Here is a 20,536-nt window from a genome sequence, read left to right as displayed (position 1 = left end):
TTACATTTATTATTCACCAAAAGTGCTTTTGAAGCCAATATTTTCCCTTTTCCACCAGAACCAGTCTGCCTTTTTAACTGTCAAAGTGCAGAGAAGTTTAACTTCAAATCAGAAGACGGATATGTCTGTATGAGTTAAAGCCTTTAGAAATGTTTATATTTTAGCTGTGTGTTCAATTATGTGCTTGTTAGACAAATACCCAGAATGGTTCAATAGGGTTGGAAAGTTTTTCACCTCTTAACTTGATTTGCTGTTTTTCCTGTTTAAGATGACCATTTTTAATTATTCTACATATACTAGTAGATTTTAATCTTTCATTGTACGCTCTACAGTATTCTACTGTATGTTTAAACTGAAGTAGAAAGATTTCTTGAGACAAACGGAGACACTTCACAGAAATTGAAATACTGGTGTTTATTTGTTGGCACATTTATATTACAATCTTCAGTCTTGCTCTTGTTTTATTCCACAGTCCCAAATGACAAAAGAGGAAAACCATATTCCAGTGACACAAAAACACAAAATGTTTACAAGTATGTAACTTCCAGGCTGAACTCTGTAGCTGGAAGTGAACACATTTTTTGTTTTCCCGATTTAACTAGATAGAAAAATTTTGTGCAGTCATTCAGCTGATACAGGAAACTGAATGTTTACAAGCCTCAGCTGTTGAGATGTGCTTTTAATACTTCTGCCATAGCCACAAGATGGAGCTGTTTCACTGGCACAGCAAACAAGCTTCAAACTTCGAAGGGAGTGATGTCATTTCAAGATTCTGTTGTGTAACAAACATGCTCTTATTTTGCTTCAGCATAAAATAGAGCTCTTGAAAATGAAGTGGATATTTTATGCCATAATTGCCAATGTGGAATTTATCAGTTCTGTATTTAAAGACTTCATTACCTCTGATCAGAACAGTCTGAAATTTCCCAACTAAGGAACAGTAATTCTAATTATCCACAGCCAAAGTGCTTCTTCTAGTTTTAAGGTTGTTCTACCTATATACAAGGCATTAGCTCATCACAGACAGCTGCGTTAGGTGATGGTTAGAAACAAAGGTCATTAATAATTACATTGTTGGCTATTACTTATGGAAATCCTCCTCACATTCATTTTGACAGTACCCATCATTAAAACTGAACCAAATGAACAAATTCAATCTCAGCTAATTACTGACTTCTTTTAAGATAATAGCACATTTACATAAATGGTCAAATAGACAAATCTATTGCCAGGTACGGAATCATAAAGCAAGACTTTAGCAACCACACCCTGCCAATGCACAATAAAACCCGCTCAAAGTCTCAGGCAGGAGACCATCGACCCGGTTCACCAAGCAGGAACACATTTCTATCATCAGCGCTGAACATGCTGCTCTGCTGCTTTTTCTCTGACATTTTTCATGAAGCTTCAGTTCTCAATACAATTTTCTGTAAGGGGTTTCACATCAGAGCTGTTATTTCTTTACCATATTTATAGTTAACATGTAGACTTGCCTGTGTCTTGAACTACTGCATTAAACAGTATTTGATAGGAAAGTAAACATGACTGAAATTAAACTACACAGAATTATCTCAAACGAGCTTAATGATGAGTTTACCACATATGTAAAAACACAAACATTGATCTGGCTTTAATTTGTAATTTATATGAATTTTTTTGCAATGACTGAAACCCTCTACAGAAAAATACATAGATTTCAGTCTTGGCAATCTTTTCACCATGTAGCAGTTTGAAAACTTCAATGGCAATTACTCTCTGTAACACTTGAACCAAAAAAATTCATGGGTAAACCCTAACAGCTAAGAATTAGAAGGGATTTACTATTTTTTAAATGATTTAAAAGGCTCATATCTCACAACCACATTCCTTGTTCTTTAGTCTCAGATGTGCTGTTTGCCACCTCTACACAAAAAAATCTAAACAGGTCCAAAGCCAACAAAAGAAGTTTTCAGTTTTCCAGCCACAGCTGAAATGACACATAGCACTCACAGAAGTGTAAAAGGTGTTTTGTCATTTGTACTCTTCACCTTTGATCTATACAGAAATAAACAATTTACAATAAAAACCTCTTGCATGCTATCTACAGCGCCTCCAGTTTCACAGTATTGAGCCTGCTGCCACACGGCGCATTGAGGTCATGTGACACAGCTCGGCTAAAGAGTCGCCAGACAAGTTAGAGAAGAGAAACTAAAAGAGAAAAAAAAAAAGGTATCCAAAAGCATTTTACAAGTAAAAACAAGTTCTCAAACTGTACAAGGCTTGTTTGTTCTGCACCTTTTCCGAAGACAACATTACAGATCCATTACTTTCAATGTCAATCAGGTGTTCTGAGTGTTTCTGGGGATGAAGTTTAAATGCTAACAAAAATAAGGGTTTAAAAAAAAAAAAAACAGCAAAAGAAAAAAAGCCATGTACGTAATGAAAGTGACCACTAAAGTCATCTGTGCTATGGTACAAACGCAATGTAAACAATTGTTTTTCAACCAAACTGAATGTGAGGAGTAAGATATGGACATGGGTTATAATAACTTAAGTGATATGTGCTGAATTCTGAAAAAATTCTTTAAACCTACTTTCACCCTCTAAGTACGTGGAGGAAGACTTTGTCATCACAAGAGAATTTTAGAGTAGGAAAAAAAAGGGATTAAAATGAGGTAAAGACATCAAGGAGAAGAAGGGATCCTTTTTACATTATAAGTTGACATTCTTCCACTCTTTGTACGGTTTACTGTATACGCTCAGCTTGAGGGTGAAACCTGTAGTGCTTGGCTAGCTTCCCAAATAAAAGAGAAACACAGTTGACACTTGAAAGTCTATCGAAACTGAAGAACTACTCAGGGGCTGTGCTAAAAAGCTGAGCTTAAAATAAAAATATAAAATAAACACAGCTAGGAGAACATGGAGAAAAGCCAAAGACCTTGCCACAAATCTGTCGCACAGTCAGCATCGGGTCACTCAAGTGAGCGAGGCGACATTAATGGTGCTCATGCAAGACGTTTCCCACAAATCTGCTTCAGATACAGATACTATTTCCTATCCTTACAATGAGGGAGGGAGTACATTTATGGTCACATTCAGTCACAGAAAACAACCAAAATAATGGAGAAGACATTAAAAAGACCACCAAAAAGCCTTCAGCTTAAGCACTATGCATACACTTTTACATTACAACAGTAAAAAGTAGTTCTTGCATTCATTTAATACCACACTAAGGGTGCATCAGGACAGGGAATGAGGGGATACTTCATGCATTTTCTGTAAAAAGGGAAAAAATAGGGATCAAAAATTACATTTACAAAGTGTTTCAGTCTATTCACCCAACACTTGTCATCAAGTCTGTGCCACAATTCTGGCACAAAGGAGTTGGCAAGGCAAACCATGTTACTGAAAAAAAAAAAAAAAATAGAAGAGAGGAGAAGAGAAAGAAGTGACACAAGTAAGAGCGCAAGTGGTGGAAAAAGCTCCAGGGGGAAATCAGAGTTGTGGTTCTAGTTATCTGATACCCGAACCAGAGCTCTGATTGATGCTGTAGGTTGGTGAGAGATCCTCGCCTATCGTGGTCACCAGTGGCGTTCCATTACTGGTCAGGCAACTCTCCTGGAGAGCCTCGAAGTAGGTGGCCTGCACGGGCTTGTGACACTGCAACACTCGTATGGCATCGTCTATTTTAAACCATTCCCTTTTCCTCCCTGTAGGCAGAAATAAAAAGAAACATGAGTGGTAGATACAGTTCGTCCAGAAAGAACAACTGATACAGAAAACAAAATAAAAAATAAATTGGACAAATGATCGGGACTACAGAGAGTTTGTGTAAAAAAAAAGTCACAAGGGCTGATCCTAGAAATGCAATATGACCGAGCCTGAGTTCTAAAAGAAAAAAACAACAACAACAAAGCCACAGAGAAGCATGTGACTGCGTGTGATTCTTGTTTTGCAAACTGAACAAAGTGCTTTACCAATGTTGACCGAGTCTTCCCAGTCCTCCAGTACTTCTGTTACAATTAGAACATACACGTAGGTTCTGTGTTTCCTCTCCTTGTTCTGAGGGAGAAAATTACAAATTTGGATCTTTACGTTGCAGTCACACACAAGCCAGTTGGTTGAGATTAAAAATGTGGGGGAAAAAAAAAAACAAACACACAATCCACAGGAAGCAGAAGGAAACTTGCCTCAAATATTCCAACTAAGCGACCTAAGATTCCCGTCACACCGGCCTGCAAGATGAAGGGAAAGGTTAGAAAATAATACCATGGTAATTAAACCACAAAAGAGGACAAAGGGTTGTTCTGATAAAATGAATACAATAAAAAAACTAGACAATTCAAATTAATGCAGCCAGATAAAGCAAAAGTTAATATTGCATCTAAACTTCGGTGTGTTTTGTTGAGCTGGATTTAGAGTGCTGATGTAATTTGTATGGTAATTTTGAAACTAGTTTGTGTTGCAGTGGATTATGTTACATAAGACCACATTTTCACACCGCAGATTCACTCCTTTGTGTGTGTGTGTGTTCAGTCCTCCAAATAACAAATGCAGAATAAAAGCCATGTTCAGATTATTTATGATCACACTTTTCTGCAATGACTCAACGAAGCAAACATCAGGTCAGAATGTCAAAATAGGAAATCAGCTGAAAGTTGCATGTCAAACTTAAAATAATTGTTTTGCACAAACTTCTGTAAAAATTTATGAGATGGAAATCACAACCTTTTGCGGAACGGGTTGGCAGGTAGTATTCTATCTTATTTAAAAGGTGGAATGACATGATCTTTTAGTTTAACAAATCACATAATACTGAATGACCTAACAGACCTAACACCTAACAAATCAATTTAATTATTTGTTTAAAGGGCAGCAAGAACATAAAACAAGCCTGTTCAGTTGATGTGGTTATGTAAGCAGCTCCTCTGACAAAAATCTTTCTAAAGTAATACAAGATTGTATAAAAAGGTCGGAAAATAAACATAATAAATTCTTTGTTGTTAGATATTTCTATTCCCCTCTCAATATTACAACTAAGCAAACCTCTTTTCACCAGATACAGAAACTTAAACATAATATTCAGGCTTTCTATAAAATAAAAAATACGTCCAACATTTTAACTCCCAGGTGAATAGTTAGAGAGATTCAAATTCAGAGCTGGGCCGCTTGCTGACATCTTTGAGGCTTCTTCAGCTTCCAGTTTCATTCTATAAATAAACGTTGGACTGCACATACTGCGCCACGGCCTCTGTGTTACACTCTTCAAGTCTTCAACTGATGGAAGGTTTTGATGGAAAAGAACAGACCCATCAAAAGAAACTCATAAACCATGCCAGGGATTAAGTAATAGGCCAAAAGTCAGCCTGTGTGTTCTTTTTATGAAGTGGAAAATGTCTCCTAGCTCAGGCATTTGTGTAACTGAAAACTACAGGACATCATCTTGGAAGACGATGGACAGCACTGAGGCTGCATTATGGTTATGCAATGTGTCCTAATGGTGCAGGATTGGGGCGTATCACTGACAACAGAATAAGGTCAGGCCAGGAGCAGGTAAATAGACAAGTGAAGCTGGAGTAACATCTGGACTGCAATTGGGTCCTGAATAGTATCTGGCAACATTCCAGGTCAGAAAGTACAAGCAATCGCTCACTGGGTAATCACACTAAGATCACAAGGATTAGAATTACACCAGCATCCAAAATAAGGCGAAAAAATAGAGTATATGACTATATATTTCTGGGTGATTGCTTTAAGTGCTCAAATAACCCTTAGTAGTGGCTAGACACTTTGAGTCAATGAAAATGTGCTGGCAACAAGCAGTGTCCGGCAGCCACTATGAGAGCCAGTATAAGAGATTATATCAGCATCCATCAGTGTGATGGATCAAACACAAAGAGCAGGCTTTACCTGTCAGGGGCCCGGCATGAGCTAAGTGCTTAGAGAACTTCTACATCTTCAGTATCAGTACTTGTATTCTAATATTGTATTCTAATCAAAATGTCCAGGAAAATGAATGGAACACACACACACAAGGGATAAGTGTATAAATTGTATTAGCAGAATTTTAGTTTAGTCATTTCCTCCAAAGAATTATAACAACTGCAACATTTTGCTATTTAAGATGCAGAATTAAAAGCTTCTCAAAAACTTTAATCAAATTTTCTTCATTTTTTTTCTATTTTTGGGACAGTACAGTGCTAGTGCAGCTAGCATTTAATCTCAGTGTGACCCTTATGACACCACAACACTGCCTTGAAACATGATGCTATGATACTGCTTACATGTTGCCAGGCTCCCAGTCTCTCTGGTTGTGCAAACAGGATGACTGCATTAACAAAAAAGATTCTGAGAGCAAGGCCGTATTCCTAGTGTTAAATACAGGCATGATTGTAATACAACACTCCTGTGAGCCTACACTCGACTCAGTGACTAATTTGTCACACCAAGAATGGAAAGCTGTTCTCAGAATAACATTTTGGTCTTTAGTTGACGTGAAGAAAGACAGGTTTTGTATTTGTTCATCAGAAAATTTAAGAAAAGACTTGTAACAAATATTCTACATTTGGGTGACTTATAAGACCTGGTAGAATACAAATATGAAAAGGTGAAGACTAAGGTTATTAAATGAGATAAAAAGAAAATCTGAACTGACCTCTTCACACACTTCTCGAGCTGCAGCAACGTTAGGCTCTTCTTCAGGCTCCATTCCCCCTCCAGGAACAATCCACTTATCAGGATATCGACTGCTGCTCACTAACAGCACCTGGAATGAATCCCACACAATTTCTTTTTTGTGTTGTTTTTTTTTAACTTATCTTTGCAGTACAGATGATAAAGAACTTCTTAAAAACCCTCCAATCAAGATGCTAAATGTAATCCTCCTATTATTTAGGTGACTGTGTGCCAGGTGCCAAAGAGGATCAGTATGCAGAGGAAATGCAAGGAGCAATATGAACTCTCTATATCTATTTTTTTATTATTATTATATTCCTTTATTTAATCAGGTAAACCCCGTTGAGATCTAGATCTCATTTTCAAGAGGGACCTGAAACAAACCTCACTCCCCGTCGGGGAATCAAACCCCGGTCTCCCACGTGACAGGGGGGGATACTCACCACTATACTAACGAGGAGTTATGAGTTATTAGTTAGGAGTTATTTAGTAAGATATGACAAAAGGCGAGGATTGGCTGTGAGCCAATCAAGTAAACTACTGTTCCTGGGAAAAGTTTGTGTGTGTGTGATAATGATGCATTTCCTGAAATCAATGAGGCATATGTTGTTCACAGTCTGGCTCTTCCTTGACCAGAATGAGGAACTGATTTAGTCTTATTTTGTCTGCTCTCCTGGTAATGTTTTTCTTACAAAGACACCTCTGTGCTTGCGTGTCGAAGGGATATGAGTTTCTTAAATAGTTTAAAAATCAGGGGAGTCATTGTTAACTTTCAACAGAATAAAATAATGCAAAACTTGTGGATTTATGCCTCCTCATTGTCCAATGCTTTAAACTCAAGATCCCATAGTTTATCTCATAAAAGTACATCAACATGTGAAACAAATTGACCAACACAACAAGGCGATCTTATAGCTTAAACCAGTGGTGTCCAAAGTCGGTCCTGGAGGGCCGGCATCCTGCACGTTTTAGTTCTTTCCCTGGTGGTACCAACAACCTTTAGGTCTTCTAACGAGCCATCATTTGAGGCAGGTGCGTTAAACCAGGGAGAGAACTAAAACATGCAGGCTGCCGGCCCTCCAGGACCGACTTTGGACACCCCTGGCTTAAACTATTCCAACAACATACCATGGGTGGGAAAAACCACCCAAACTGTTTTTGCCATCACAATTATATACATAACATGGCTTTTTAAATTACATCAGTATTTTAGTCAGTCAATGAAATATACATATTTTTATCGTCATGAGGCTCACAATAATAAAGCAAATACTCCTTCGATGAGACTGTGGCTGCTGGCTGACAGCTGGCTCCCCGGAGCAGCAGTACACCTAACTAGAAAATTCCTGAAGAAATTTAACCGGGGCCTGCCAAGGTGTGCCCGTCGGTTTGCCCAGCGTCCTGATGCTAAAAATTAGCATCAATGCTAAAGAAAGCTGCAATGTAATCAATAGCATGAGAAGAATCACAAGAATGTTGACTGACATGGACTTGAGCCATTCAGTATGATAAAGTAAGTGTATCAGCTAAAATTAGTGAAAATGCTAATGTTAGCGTGAATGCTGGCAGTAACATGTGGGGCATCACTAGGATGTTGTCTATAATTTATTTACTCCATTCAGTATACTAGACATGGCTAATAAGTCAGAAAAATAGTTAATAGCTTATTTAAGCTTAATGGCTAATGCTAATGAACCGCCTTGCTGCTGTGCAAGGCAGTTCCCTAACCTGAGAAAAAAAGATAATGCAGGCTATTATTATTGTGATTGGGTTAAATCAGTTATATAATGCTCAAAAGACAAATAGTTCTAAAGGTCAGCTCAGTCGTCCTCTGTTTCAACTAAGTGTTACACCATAGTTAGAACTACAGTGATGGCGTATTTGTAGTCCTAAGCAGCTCTCCCTGCTCTGTGTTCCGTTGCTATGGTAATTAATAGTCTCTGCCAACTGTCAGCTGTGAGTACCTTACCAAGCTCCACCCACGTGACCGCAAATCTCACAAATAAAGCCTCGCAGTGCGTTGTTTCTATGTAAACATGACTCGATTAGTGCATCATTTCTACCGGATTTTCACAATATATCAGCTACTACAATGGACAGAGGAACTAACAAGTTCATGTCATCTTTTTTGGATGAGATCAAGGTGTTTGCGATGCCTCCAACATTGTGCACATCACAGCAAAATGCTTTCGCTCGATGAGGAAAACGGCAGATCAACACACCCTCTACATCAGGGGTACCCAACATTTTGAGACCAAGATCTACTTTATCTCTCACCAGCCGGCTGAGATCTGCCTCATGACACGAAGACATAAAAATTGTAAATTAAACTCTATTGACTTATTTTATATGCGAATATACATCAGTTATAGCAGAAATATTAAAGTGATAGAAAACCTAATACAGTTTCTCCCTCAGTGAGACTCTGTCACTGGGAGGAGGTTACTGGTTTCTCAGTCACAAGCTGGTTGCAAACCTGAGGCCAGCAGGTGTCAGTCAGTTATGGTAGGTCTGAAATTTGGTTTGATGACGTCAATATGAGAAGCTACAGACTGATAGGAGGAACCAAAGAGCTCTGTAAAGGTAAAGGCAAATCTTCTGAAGTTGGGATATAATTAACTTAATTTCACATAATTATTGTGGTAGAAGCCATTTGTTTGTTAAAATTTTCTGACATATATTTGTTCTATTTGATGTTTGTTGTGAATGACGTATACTCACAAAGGAACAAGGTAATTAGTCCAACGTCTAGAAACTACAGCGGCTGTAATGCGCCACGGCAAAGGTAAACAAAGGTAAAATAACCCAAACAGGTGATCAACTCAAAACCACTCGTACCTTTATACTCTCTCTCTCTCTTTGTAGTTTAAGCACACCTGTTACTGTGGCAACCGCCTGCGCCCCGCAAGACGAGCAATGATTACGTTAAAAACATAACATTCAGTCCGTTACGATATCAAGTTTCCAGGCTTGATATTTATTTCTCGATTATTAATCAGCGCTTCCCTGAACACAGCGATGGTTGATTGACTAGCTGTACTTGGTGCTAACGTGGCTAACACGAGTAACAGTTTAGTCCAAAGCCTTTTCTGCTAAAATAAAATCTTTAGTGTATGTCAGATACAGACACATTGCATATTGATCTGTTTAGCTAACGTAAGACTGTGTAGCAGACAGGCTTCAAGGTGTAGTAGTTGTATCAGTACTGCTGTACTTAGCTAACGGGAAGCTAAGTGTGTTTGTGAGACGGCCGCGCACGTGACCACGTAGAATGGGCATCAGCCAATGAAAAGCGGCCACTGTGGTAAGGTCCATTCTCTGTTTGAGCCAACCAGTTTGACTAAAAAAAAGCAATCCGAACAACTCCTTCCTGTTTGGGAACCGTAATACATATTCGAAAACCGTTTGAAGCGTATGAGAGGGCTATTTGTTGTCGATAGTCTCGCGATTCATATCTCTACCTCACTCACAGTATTAACAGCGATGAGAGAAAGAAGGTGTGCGCCAAGGTCTGAACTTTTTGAGAAATATATGGAAATACATGGGTGAGAGCTTGAGCGAGCGTGAGAAAATCCTGTCGCATCACTTTGCTCTGAAGCACCTTGACAGAAAACCGTAAGCCCTAGATAAATTTCGAAAACATTTTACTGGAGCAGGCACCCGTATCACTGTCATGACCGAGTTTGATACCAATCGGGTGATATCTGTGGGCTTGAGGGCGAGTTAAAAAATGATTTGGGGTCAAAATGGAATGCCGTCTCTCACTCTAGCGGAGCGGCAGTTGGTGTCAGTTACACTCTAATTTTTCAAAAAAATCAAAATCTTAGTACGGAGCCCTCTAGGGGACATGGGGAAAAAATTTTCTTTCGCAATACTCGCAATACTTTTGCGTTACCTCGCAAAACTTTTGCGTTCCCTCGCAATACTATACTGGTCAGTTATGCAGCATAATTGAATACTGTAAGCCTTTCTTACGGTGGGTGCCGTACTTTCTGCTTTAATATAAGGTTATGTAAGGTTTTTCCATCAATGTTAGTATCTTTTTGTGAAATATCTGAAGTTTTATATCCTTCTTTAGGATAGAAAGGCACCACAAACCTATGATATAAACAGAAACTTTCCGTAAGTAGGAAAGAAATAAAAATACATCCTAATTTGGACTATTTCTGAGTTATTATCACGGGTAATAAGTCATCTGACAGTTTGATTGTGTCTCTGTTGTGTTCGTAGTCTGAATGGTTTAAAGGGCCGTTTTCATGTTCAGTTCCATCTCAACCTTAACAGACATAAACATGCAGTGAATAAATCAACTTTCAATCAGTATTTTGCACCAAAGACTTAATAATAATCAACACGTTTTATTATTAAAAACACGACAAACTAATGATGGTAAAGGGCTGCACTAGGGTAACTCGGGGAATCTCATCTGTCCGTGTATCAATCAACTCCAAACCACTTCTTTGTTCTGTCACAATTATAGATTTATTCCATTTTGATGATCATGCTCCAAACTTTGCAAAGACTGACCACGCCGCTCACCGCTTCCTCATACACACAAAGCCGGTATCATTTCCTTTCATACTCCCACATCAACACACCCACCACCTAAGTGTCAAAGTTGCGTGCTCCTGTCATATCAATAATTACTTATTTCATTCATATGGCTCTTACAGAGCCTCAGTGAAAACATGCATAACTGACCAGTACAGTATTGTGAGGGAACGCAAAAGGTTTTGCGATGGAACGCAAAAGAAAAAAATTTCCCCATGCCCCCTAGAGGGCTTCGTACTAAGTGACCCAAAGTTTTTGATTTTTCGAAAAATTAGAGTGTAACTGACACCAACTGCGGAGACGGAGTGCCATTTTGACCCCAAATCATTTTTTAACTCGCCCTCACGCCCACAAATATCGCCCGATTGGTATCAAACTTGGTCATGACATTGATATGGGTGCCTGCTCCTGTAAAATGGGAACGCAAAGGTTTTGCGAGGGAACGCAAAAGAAAAAAAAAATCCCATGTCCCCTAGAGGGCTCCGTAGCTTAGAGACAAGTTGTGGACAAACCATAATGTTATCGACGTGCCTCACGGACGAATCTACAAAATGAAATTTGAATGGCATTTCTACGTGAATTAATGACGACACAGATAATCTTCAAAAATAGGGTATTTTTAGGATTTTTCTTTCTTCGCTCCATTGACTTACAATGGGGGTTTTGGGGGGGTCGTTTTTCACGTCGCCATGGTAACTCCGAATCCCACTACAAGTAATAGCTCCCTTCCCGGCAACGAACCGCACGTTTTGATACCACATTTGTGGGGGTGCACGCTGTGGTACGAGCCGCATTAACAGTGACGGAAGAAAAATAAATAAAGATATAGACATTCTATTAGGTGTAGAACAATAGGTGCTCTCCCTATGCATTGCTATGGGCAGGCCCCAATTAGCATGCTAGAACTAGCATTAGCACTAAGCTAACTCCATGCAACGGGTTTCCATTTCTAAAGCTAAAGAGGCTTATATAACACTAGCATAAGTACGGGCTAGAAACTAACTTTTAACATACATATAGACAGGGTAAAAAGAGAATTTGGAATTAAGCTGAGTGGTCACTAAAATTGTGACCATGTTAATAAATGTATCGATTTACAGATACGCAAGATACTGAAGACACCCCCTGCTGCTAGTGTTAGCATGGCCTATCAAGCAGCAACATCCTCGAGCTCACCTCCTCCTCCGACTCACTCCTGAAGCACAGACAGGCTGCCCGCTTCTTGTAGCCATCCCCGTCGTACGTCCGGGTTTGGTTGGACTTGAGTTTTATCATTTCGGGAGCACAAAAGTATAAAAGTACAGCTTTGTTTACCACGTATGAAGATGACGGTTATCGACGCAAAGTCCTCCTCCGGGGAACCTCGGCGTTTTACTTAAAAGAAATAACTTCTTCTACGCCCACGACGTAATGTAACATTTAGCAGCTCTGCGGGCGTAAGGATATTGCCTAACGAGAGTTGAAGAATTTGAGTAGCAGTGACTGAAGCGGGGGAAATGCAACACCACGCTGTCTCTGACTGGAGCGAGCCGGTGAGAAAAACTAACAGTTTGTCCTCAAACTAACTCGACTAGACCACTTTTGTGAGCCTCGTTTACGTTTCCCTCTCATGTTATTTTATTAAAAACAGAGTGTTGTTAAAGTAAAACTCTGTCAAAAATTACATAATGGAATGATATGCGAAACTAACGGCTTCAGCACTGTAGGTAACGGACAGCGTCAGAAGATTATTACATCTGATATTGCACCTATTTTACATGTACAAAATTCTACATCTATATAGAATTACAACTTAAGGACAAGTTTAAATAACTAAATTATTTATAAAACACAAATTTGGAATATATGTTACGACATTATACATATAAATCAGCACTTCGTGTTTATTCCTCTCTAAATTATTTCCAGTCCAATGATAGATAGATACCAGAAGTTTACATACACTTAATAAAAATACACATACACTTTTTTCTTAGTGTCTAGAGATATTTAGACCAAACTTATCTTGTTTAGGTTAGTTACAATTACCAAAATTATTTTTACTTTATAAATGGCATAATAATGGGAGAATAAATGTAATTTATTGATTAAAGTCTTCTAAATCATAAGTTTACATACATTTTCTCAGCATTTAGTAGTATTCCCTTTTAACTGTATAATGTGGGTCAACATTTTCATTTCCCTCCACAATAACCTTCTTCCAATAGTTTGCTGGAAATTCTGACCCAAGTCAGGTTTATTGGCTGTTTTGGTCACACATGCCTTTTCAGATCTGCCCACTAATTTAAGATCAAGGCTTTGTGATGGTCATGCCAAAACATTGACTTTGGTGTCCTAAAGTCTTTTTATAATCACTTAGTTGCACCATAGATTCGCTCTATAAAGCGAATCGATATAATAGATTTTCTGTTTCTTCTCTTTATGTGCATGCTTAGAAACGGATTGGACAAATAAAAGGAAGGAAACGCTTACCTGCGATCTTCTTCCTAGCAGTCATGACAGTACTCTTTCCAGAGTTGAACCTGAGGTTTTTCTGCACTTCATAGAACACACTCTAAGCAACTGTTGCAGATCTGCACTGTAAGGTTACAAGAGCACTAAGTCTTCAGCATGCGTGAGAGGAACGATTGCATAGTCTCCCACTTTGCAAGCAGTCCAACAATCTCTTAGTTTAACAGTCTGATAATCCATGTAGAAATTAAATAAATTAAGTGTAGGCATACCTCCCTGCTGAATCTGATTAGTGATAAAAAAACAAAACAAATTGCCATGATTGACTCAATTGAAGGCTTACTTTACATCTAGAAGGCTCGTTAACTTGTTATGCTGTCTGTGGTAACTTACAACTTCCTCCAGTGCAGGGGTCTCAAACTCCAGTCCTCGAGGGCCGCAGTCCTGCAGTTTTTAGATGTGCCACAGGTACAAAACACTGGAATGAAATGGCTTAATTACCTCCTCCTTGTGTAGATCAGTTCTCCCAGCCTTGCTAATGACTTAATTATTCTATTCAGGTGTGGTGCAGCAGAGGCACATCTAAAAGTTGCAGGACTGCGGCCCTCGAGGACTGGAGTTTGAGACCCCTGCTCCAGTGTGTGAATGCACAGATCTGTGCTCTCTTTAAACCCAAATATGCAATCCTGAACAAGATAACTTGTTTAAAGACTTTAGACGGTATATTGGCCAGAGCTTTAACAATTCACTGTCTGCTTTAAAGACTAGGCTTAAGATGTTCCTTTTTGATAAAGATTATAATTAGAGTGAGTTTATCGTGAGCTATCTCTATATTTATGCTGCTATTGGCTTGGGCTCCTGGAGGAAAAACTGACCACTTCTCTGGCAATTCTGCAACATTCACGTCTTTCTCTTCAGTTTTCAATATTTACTGTTATTTCAACTTTTAACTATGTTTTCTCTCAGTTTGTTTACTCGTTATAGAAGTTGTAAAAGAAACTTTGGTTTCTTTTTTTCTGTTTCTACTCAAACCCCAGTCGATCCTGGCAAATGATCATTCACACTGAGCCGTGTTCTGCTCGAGTTTTATTCCTGTAAAAAGGGAGGTTATCTTTCCATCGGGGTTTGATTCAAAGTCAATGACACAATGCAAACAATTGTTCACTGTCACTAGATGGTCATCCAGTAGGAATGAATGCTGCAAGTCAATGACTCAATTCAATGTATAGGTTTTGTTATATAAAAATGTTTAAATCAATTTAAATAACAAACTGAACTTGTCTTCATTGTTTAATAACAAGAATAATTGGAATGTATGTTTCATTGAATTAAATGGACCTTTTTTTGTAATGTGCATTGAGATGACATGTTGTGAATTGGCACTATGTAAATAAACATAATTCAATTATGGCTTTCTGAACTATTAATTTTACCACTTCTATCTTTAATAACAAGGATCAACACGAAAGACAGCATATTACAAGGTGTAAGGCAGAGTGTCAATCAGAAATCCAGAAAAGAACAAAAGTAGCAGTACAGAAGTCTAGTCTGGGCCACCAGAATTACCGGTATTTAAAATCAATCTCTCAGTAGCAGCGGACACTTCACTAGGAGTGCTAGACATATCTTCAAAAATAGTTCCTTCACATTCATCATTCTTTACACGGTTATGATGATCAAAAATAATGTTTTTTCCGTAGTTCAACAATGTTCTTTAAATGTGTTAGCTGTTTGGTTTATTTGTAATTTTTTCTTTTTATATTACTTTGTTTTTAGTTTCTCATTCTCTCTTACTAAACCATATTGCCTTGGTTGCAGAAGCAATTTCCTGCCAGGGATCAATACTGTTTTATCTAATCTAATTAATTATATTCTATTCAAGTTTCTCCCCACAGGTGCTGACATTTGAAGCTGCTCCTTACTGCCTCACATTTTTTTAAATGGCTCCCTGTTAAAAGAAATCTGCTTTAAAAAAAACAAACACTGAATCTAACCACAAAATAGTTGTGTTAAAACTCTGATTCCTGTCACAAATACAAAGAATGGACCTTACCACAGGGGCCGCTTTTCATTGGCTGATGCCCATTCTACATGGTAGCGCGGCTACCACGTGCGTAGCCGTCTCACAAACACACGCTTCCTGTTAGCTAAGTACAGCATAATGGCAGAACTGATACAACTTCTACACCTTGAAGCCTGTCTGCTACACAGTCTTATGTTAGCTAAACAGATCAATATGCAATGTGTCTGTATCTGACATACACTAAAGATTTTATTTGAGCAGAAAAGGCTTTGAACTAAACTGTTACTCGTGTTAGCCACTATAGCACCAAGTACAGTGTATCAGGCCTAGGCACACCCAAACATTTGCCAACAAACCACAGGAATAACCCACTGATTTCAAAAGTAACTTACAAAATGATGAATGCCCGACTTACCCAGTCTTGCAAAAACAATAGGCATCAATGATCTTGTCCACAGCTATATTAATGTAGAGGGTGTGTGGATCTGCCGTTTTCCTCATCGAGCGAAAGCATTTTGCTGTGACGTGCACAATGTTGGAGGCATTGCAAACACCTTGATCTCATCCAAAAAAGATGTCATGAACTTCTTAGTTCCTCTGTCCATTGTAGTAGCTGATATATTGTGAAAATCCGGTAGAAATCATGCACTTATCGAGTCAGAAATACACTGCAGAGAATCAGTCGAAGTGGAAGACACCATGTTTACATAGAAACAACTCGCTGCAAGGCTTTATTTGTGAGACTTGCGGTCACTAGGTCGGTTGTGGGCGGAGCTTGGTAAGGTCCATGCTTGAGGAGCTCAACCCTTTCAAAGATTAACTGTCTTATATTACTGTCACAACATGGTAACAGTTTTAAGAAATATGTAGAAAAAACAATTCTGTAAAAGTTGCATACTCCAACTTCATTTCCATTAACCAGTAAGCAACTTACTGAAAACCTACGGACAGTACTGTATATTAATGTACAGTTGTATAATTGAATGTTGCAGAATTGCCAGAGAAGTGGTCAGTTTTTCCTCCAGATGTTGATAAAGAAAAGCAGATACAGAAAGTATCTTTTGAAGACTAATACAATATTCAGTAAATTATTTAACTTGATGTGAATTTACAAAACAGCAGTTGAGTGTGAGAAGACCAGTCCAACAAACTGAGTTGTGGGAAGGCACCAATAATTATATAAAAATGAATGTTTGTATATAACATGTTGAAAAGGTAAACTTAAAAGATCTTAGGATTAGCAACAGTTTCACATTGAGACAAATTAACTTATTTTTCTCTCTCCTTTCTCTCTTTCTTTCTCTCTGTCTTTCAGGCAAACAAGAGCATGCCTTAGACAATTAAACATAACAGTGCAGGGTCACACTAAAGGCTGCACTTTTGCTCTCTGCTGTTTCCACGGCAACCTGTTCTCTTTGCAAATCTCTGGTGTAATGCAAGGGTAGAGATTACAGTCCCTTTCCTGTCCAATAGATGGCGCCCTCAGCTATAAGTGAATACACCTCAGTAGGTTTTTATACATATGACTGCATCATGAAGTATTTTGTCTTCAGTCTCAATCTTTTTTTTTTACATTCAGTTTCTTAAACACACACATGTCTTAGGTATATATATATATGTATATGTATATATATGTATATAATATATATATAATATTATTTTATTATATATAATTTTAAATACTTGTTTTAGTTAGCTGTGAGCAGAAAATTATTGTATGGAATTTGTCTCATGTCCTACAGACATGATTTACATATTGTTCCTCTGTTGTAGGTATTATATTAGGTTCTGATGCTTCTTTCCTCCAGAGTCTTTATTTTTATTTGACACACACTGCACAATATGCACTCATGGCCAGTACTGGGACCAATCAGACAATGAGTGAAAAAGCAGTCAAAGTCTTAAAAAAAATTATTAAGGACCCTAAGGGAGTCTTAAGCACTGTTTATTTCAAGTCTGGTTCCTTGAACAAAAAGTGGTTTAAAATCTTTGCTCAGTGTTGTCAGAGCTACTGTCAGCCAGACATTCTGAGCTGGGAGAAAATGCAGTGTTTACAGACTTGACAGAATCCCGGGGGGAAAAAAGCTCTTATTCTTAGAAACTATCTGAGGACATGATTTCGATTTCTGTGAAGTTGCTTTAACTTGTTGAACTAAATTGGCATTGATGCCAGTAAGACACACGATCAGATAAAACAGCACTGGCAAACAAACCAGATTTGTTTGCCAAGCAAGCAGAGATTTGGAGAAAGACTGGGAAGTCTATAAGTGTAATCATTTAGATAGATTTTCCACTTAATGCATTGTTTCCCACCAAAGACTGAACCTTTAAGTGACTGTTTTTGAACTGGGAAAGGTAAAAATTCAAAGCTTGTCTAAAGAAATGTTCAGGTAAGTTACGTGTTGTTACATTTACAGGATGGAGCAAAATAAAACTTCATCAATGTTTCCAGATAATGTACTACACAGTAAAAAAACATGACACCCATAGACTGGGTTTCTCCTCAAGAGAACAAGTGAACAAGAGGTCTGTTTTAGATTTAGTTGATGCAGTCCCAACTGGACTCCTCCGATTGGGAAGGTGAACCTTTTGATCTGGTCCTTAGAGAAGATGATGCCAGTCCATCCTGAACTGTCCATCTGAAACCTTGGCTGAGCCAGAACAAACAAAAGTATGGGGGGAAAAACAGTAAGCTGTTTATCAATTTCATTAAAAAAGTAATTAGAGAATCTAACTATGCAGCTAACACAAGAGTGGGTGTCTTGAGGTCTTAGGTCCGTCTGAATCTCCCTCTTGCAAAGCCTGGACACCCTCCAGCTTCTCAGCTTGGTTTAAACTTTCTGATTCTTGTAAATTAATGTGAATCTAATTTCATGCATGGATGGATGGGAAGGATTTCTGCTACAGTTTTGCTTTCTTAATTGATTGAGTCATCCTGTTCTCTTGGCACTTCGGAATAACCACTCCCACTTACCCTTCATGTTGTTTTTCTCCATGGTCTGACCTTCTCCACCCCATAGCTCACCTGTTCTCTCTCTGCTAATGAGCCCTCTAGGTTTATAATCCCCCATCATCCCCTGGCTCATTTGTCAGATTGTCTCCATGTTACAAGCCTTTAGTTTCCATTATTATGTGTCTCAGCCTCTACCTTTCTCTTTCTTTTTCAAACCTCTTCTAATTATTTTGGATTTGGTTTGAATTTGTTGGAGGACTGCCTGCATGGTTAGTGTGCAGCCTCAATTTTCCTTTTACGTAAATTAGGAAATAACTTTTAACATCTTACCTTCTCTACCATCATCTTCAAACTGATCACAAGTATAGCTGACAAAATGACATAATTCAAGTCTTCAGTAGGGAACACATTTTGCTTCAGTGAAGCTATGAAATTACATTAGACTTTTTCACAAAGTAGTTTTACAAAAGCAGGTAATGCACTGCATTATTTCACATATAGGAGTGAGTTTATTTAGGTAGTGAAAATGTGTATTAGACTTAGAGCGTCTTATCCTATACTCAAATAAGAAAGTGTGATGTAAAACAGACAGCATATTGCTGGCAGTCATATAAAAGATAAGCAGAACTGTCGCAACTGGAGTGTGGAGAAAAGTAAATGAGCCGGGAAATTCGGCTTTAGTGCTGTATCTCATAATAGGGCAATCCCTAAAGATAAAACGACACCAAGGGCTATGCAGCAGCTGAGGTTTGTTTAACAGACGAGTGTGAGGATATTGGAAACATTAACCTTTAAGCTCCTTTTTTCTCTCCAGGTAAATATGCACATTAATGACTAAATAAGCAGGAGACAGTGCAGTCCTGCCCAAGGCCAGAACAGACTGTGCTTGGCTTCAAAGATAAGAGAAGTTACCATGTTTAATTTGTTCTTTCTTTTTTCGACCTAATGTGGCATTGCTTCCTGTGCACAGAGTCTTCATTTGGATCTTTATTATTCAAGATCTTGTGTAAACTTGCCTTTTCTAAATGTTCTGAAAGAAAAGAAAGTTAAATCCATTGCTACAATCACTGTCTATAACAAACTGTGTCAAAAGTTAAATTTATTTAGTAAAAATGATTTTTTAACGCAAAAATAGGGTTTGTGTCTCATATATAGTGTCTTACAAAAAGCACTTCTTTTAAATGACTCAAGCTTGGTCAGACTGGATGGAGAGTGAAGAGTGAACATCAGTAGTAATGTAATGTCACAGATTCTTCATATGATTACTTTTAGCTCATTTTAACACTAACCATGATTTGACTTAAACAGTGGATAGCCATTGACTCAAAGGTCAGTATCCTGCATATTTTTTTATTTTTTTTGACACACCTGAATCTAATCATGGCTTATTAGCAGGTCTCTGAAGACCATTGGTATGGTGAGGAGATTTATACTACCAGGGTGATGAACCAGAGGGCTAGGTAATTGTTTATGGCTGTTAGTTTGGTGAAACATTTACCACCAAAACTCAAGTCTTCTGGAGTTTTTTTTCCTCCCTGGGTGCCTTGTTTTGCTCCACCTGTCTTTAACTCTTACCAGCTATCATATTCTCGCTTAAGAGAAGCAGCCCCACAGCATGATGTGGCCCAATTTCCATTTAATACTGGGGATAGCATGTGCTGGGTATGCTTTATGCCACCTACCTGGATTTTGTAGTATAGTTCAAACATTTTGGTTTTGAATTCAGCTGAACAGTATTTTATTTTGAAGTATAAAATGATCTGAAAACAGATGCACACCACACATTTAAGATTGTATTTTTTTAAATAAATCCTTCTTCCACTTTATAATAATGTACATAGATATATGTTCATCAATCATATAAAGTCATAATGCAATACAATGAAATTTGTGATTTGAAATTT

The 20,536-nt window shown here is 38.1% G+C and overlaps 1 protein-coding gene across 1 annotated transcript; it reads right to left on the bottom strand.

Annotated features, from left to right (window-relative positions):
* Window positions 1-395: 395 nt before the first annotated feature.
* On the bottom strand, window positions 396-12,987 carry nudt3 (nudix hydrolase 3). The gene is made up of 5 exons (XM_005802202.2): window positions 12,382-12,987; window positions 6,635-6,745; window positions 4,170-4,214; window positions 3,957-4,041; window positions 396-3,689 (listed from the first exon to the last, which is right to left on the bottom strand). The coding sequence occupies exons 1-5, from the start codon at window positions 12,478-12,480 to the stop codon at window positions 3,493-3,495; spliced, it is 537 nt and encodes a 178-aa protein (XP_005802259.1). The 5' UTR covers window positions 12,481-12,987; the 3' UTR covers window positions 396-3,492.
* Window positions 12,988-20,536: the final 7,549 nt, after the last annotated feature.

Source organism: Xiphophorus maculatus, chromosome 20 (genome assembly GCF_002775205.1).
Source record: "Xiphophorus maculatus strain JP 163 A chromosome 20, X_maculatus-5.0-male, whole genome shotgun sequence".
NCBI classification, from domain to species: Eukaryota; Metazoa; Chordata; class Actinopteri; order Cyprinodontiformes; family Poeciliidae; genus Xiphophorus; species Xiphophorus maculatus.
The sequence above is the reverse complement of the archived record's forward strand: the minus strand, read 5'-3'. Positions and strand labels throughout refer to the sequence as shown.

Excerpts from the sequence above, each read along its gene's own strand:
- nudt3 (XM_005802202.2), bottom strand. The coding sequence starts at position 12,480 with ATGATAAAACTCAAGTCCAACCAAACCCGGACGTACGACGGGGATGGC. Across the intron at positions 6,746-12,381 it reads GGAGTGAGTCGGAGGAGGAG|GTGCTGTTAGTGAGCAGCAG; the intron begins GTGAGCTCGAGG and ends GATTCATTCCAG. Across the intron at positions 4,042-4,169 it reads GCTTAGTTGGAATATTTGAG|AACAAGGAGAGGAAACACAG; the intron begins GCAAGTTTCCTT and ends TTTCTCCCTCAG.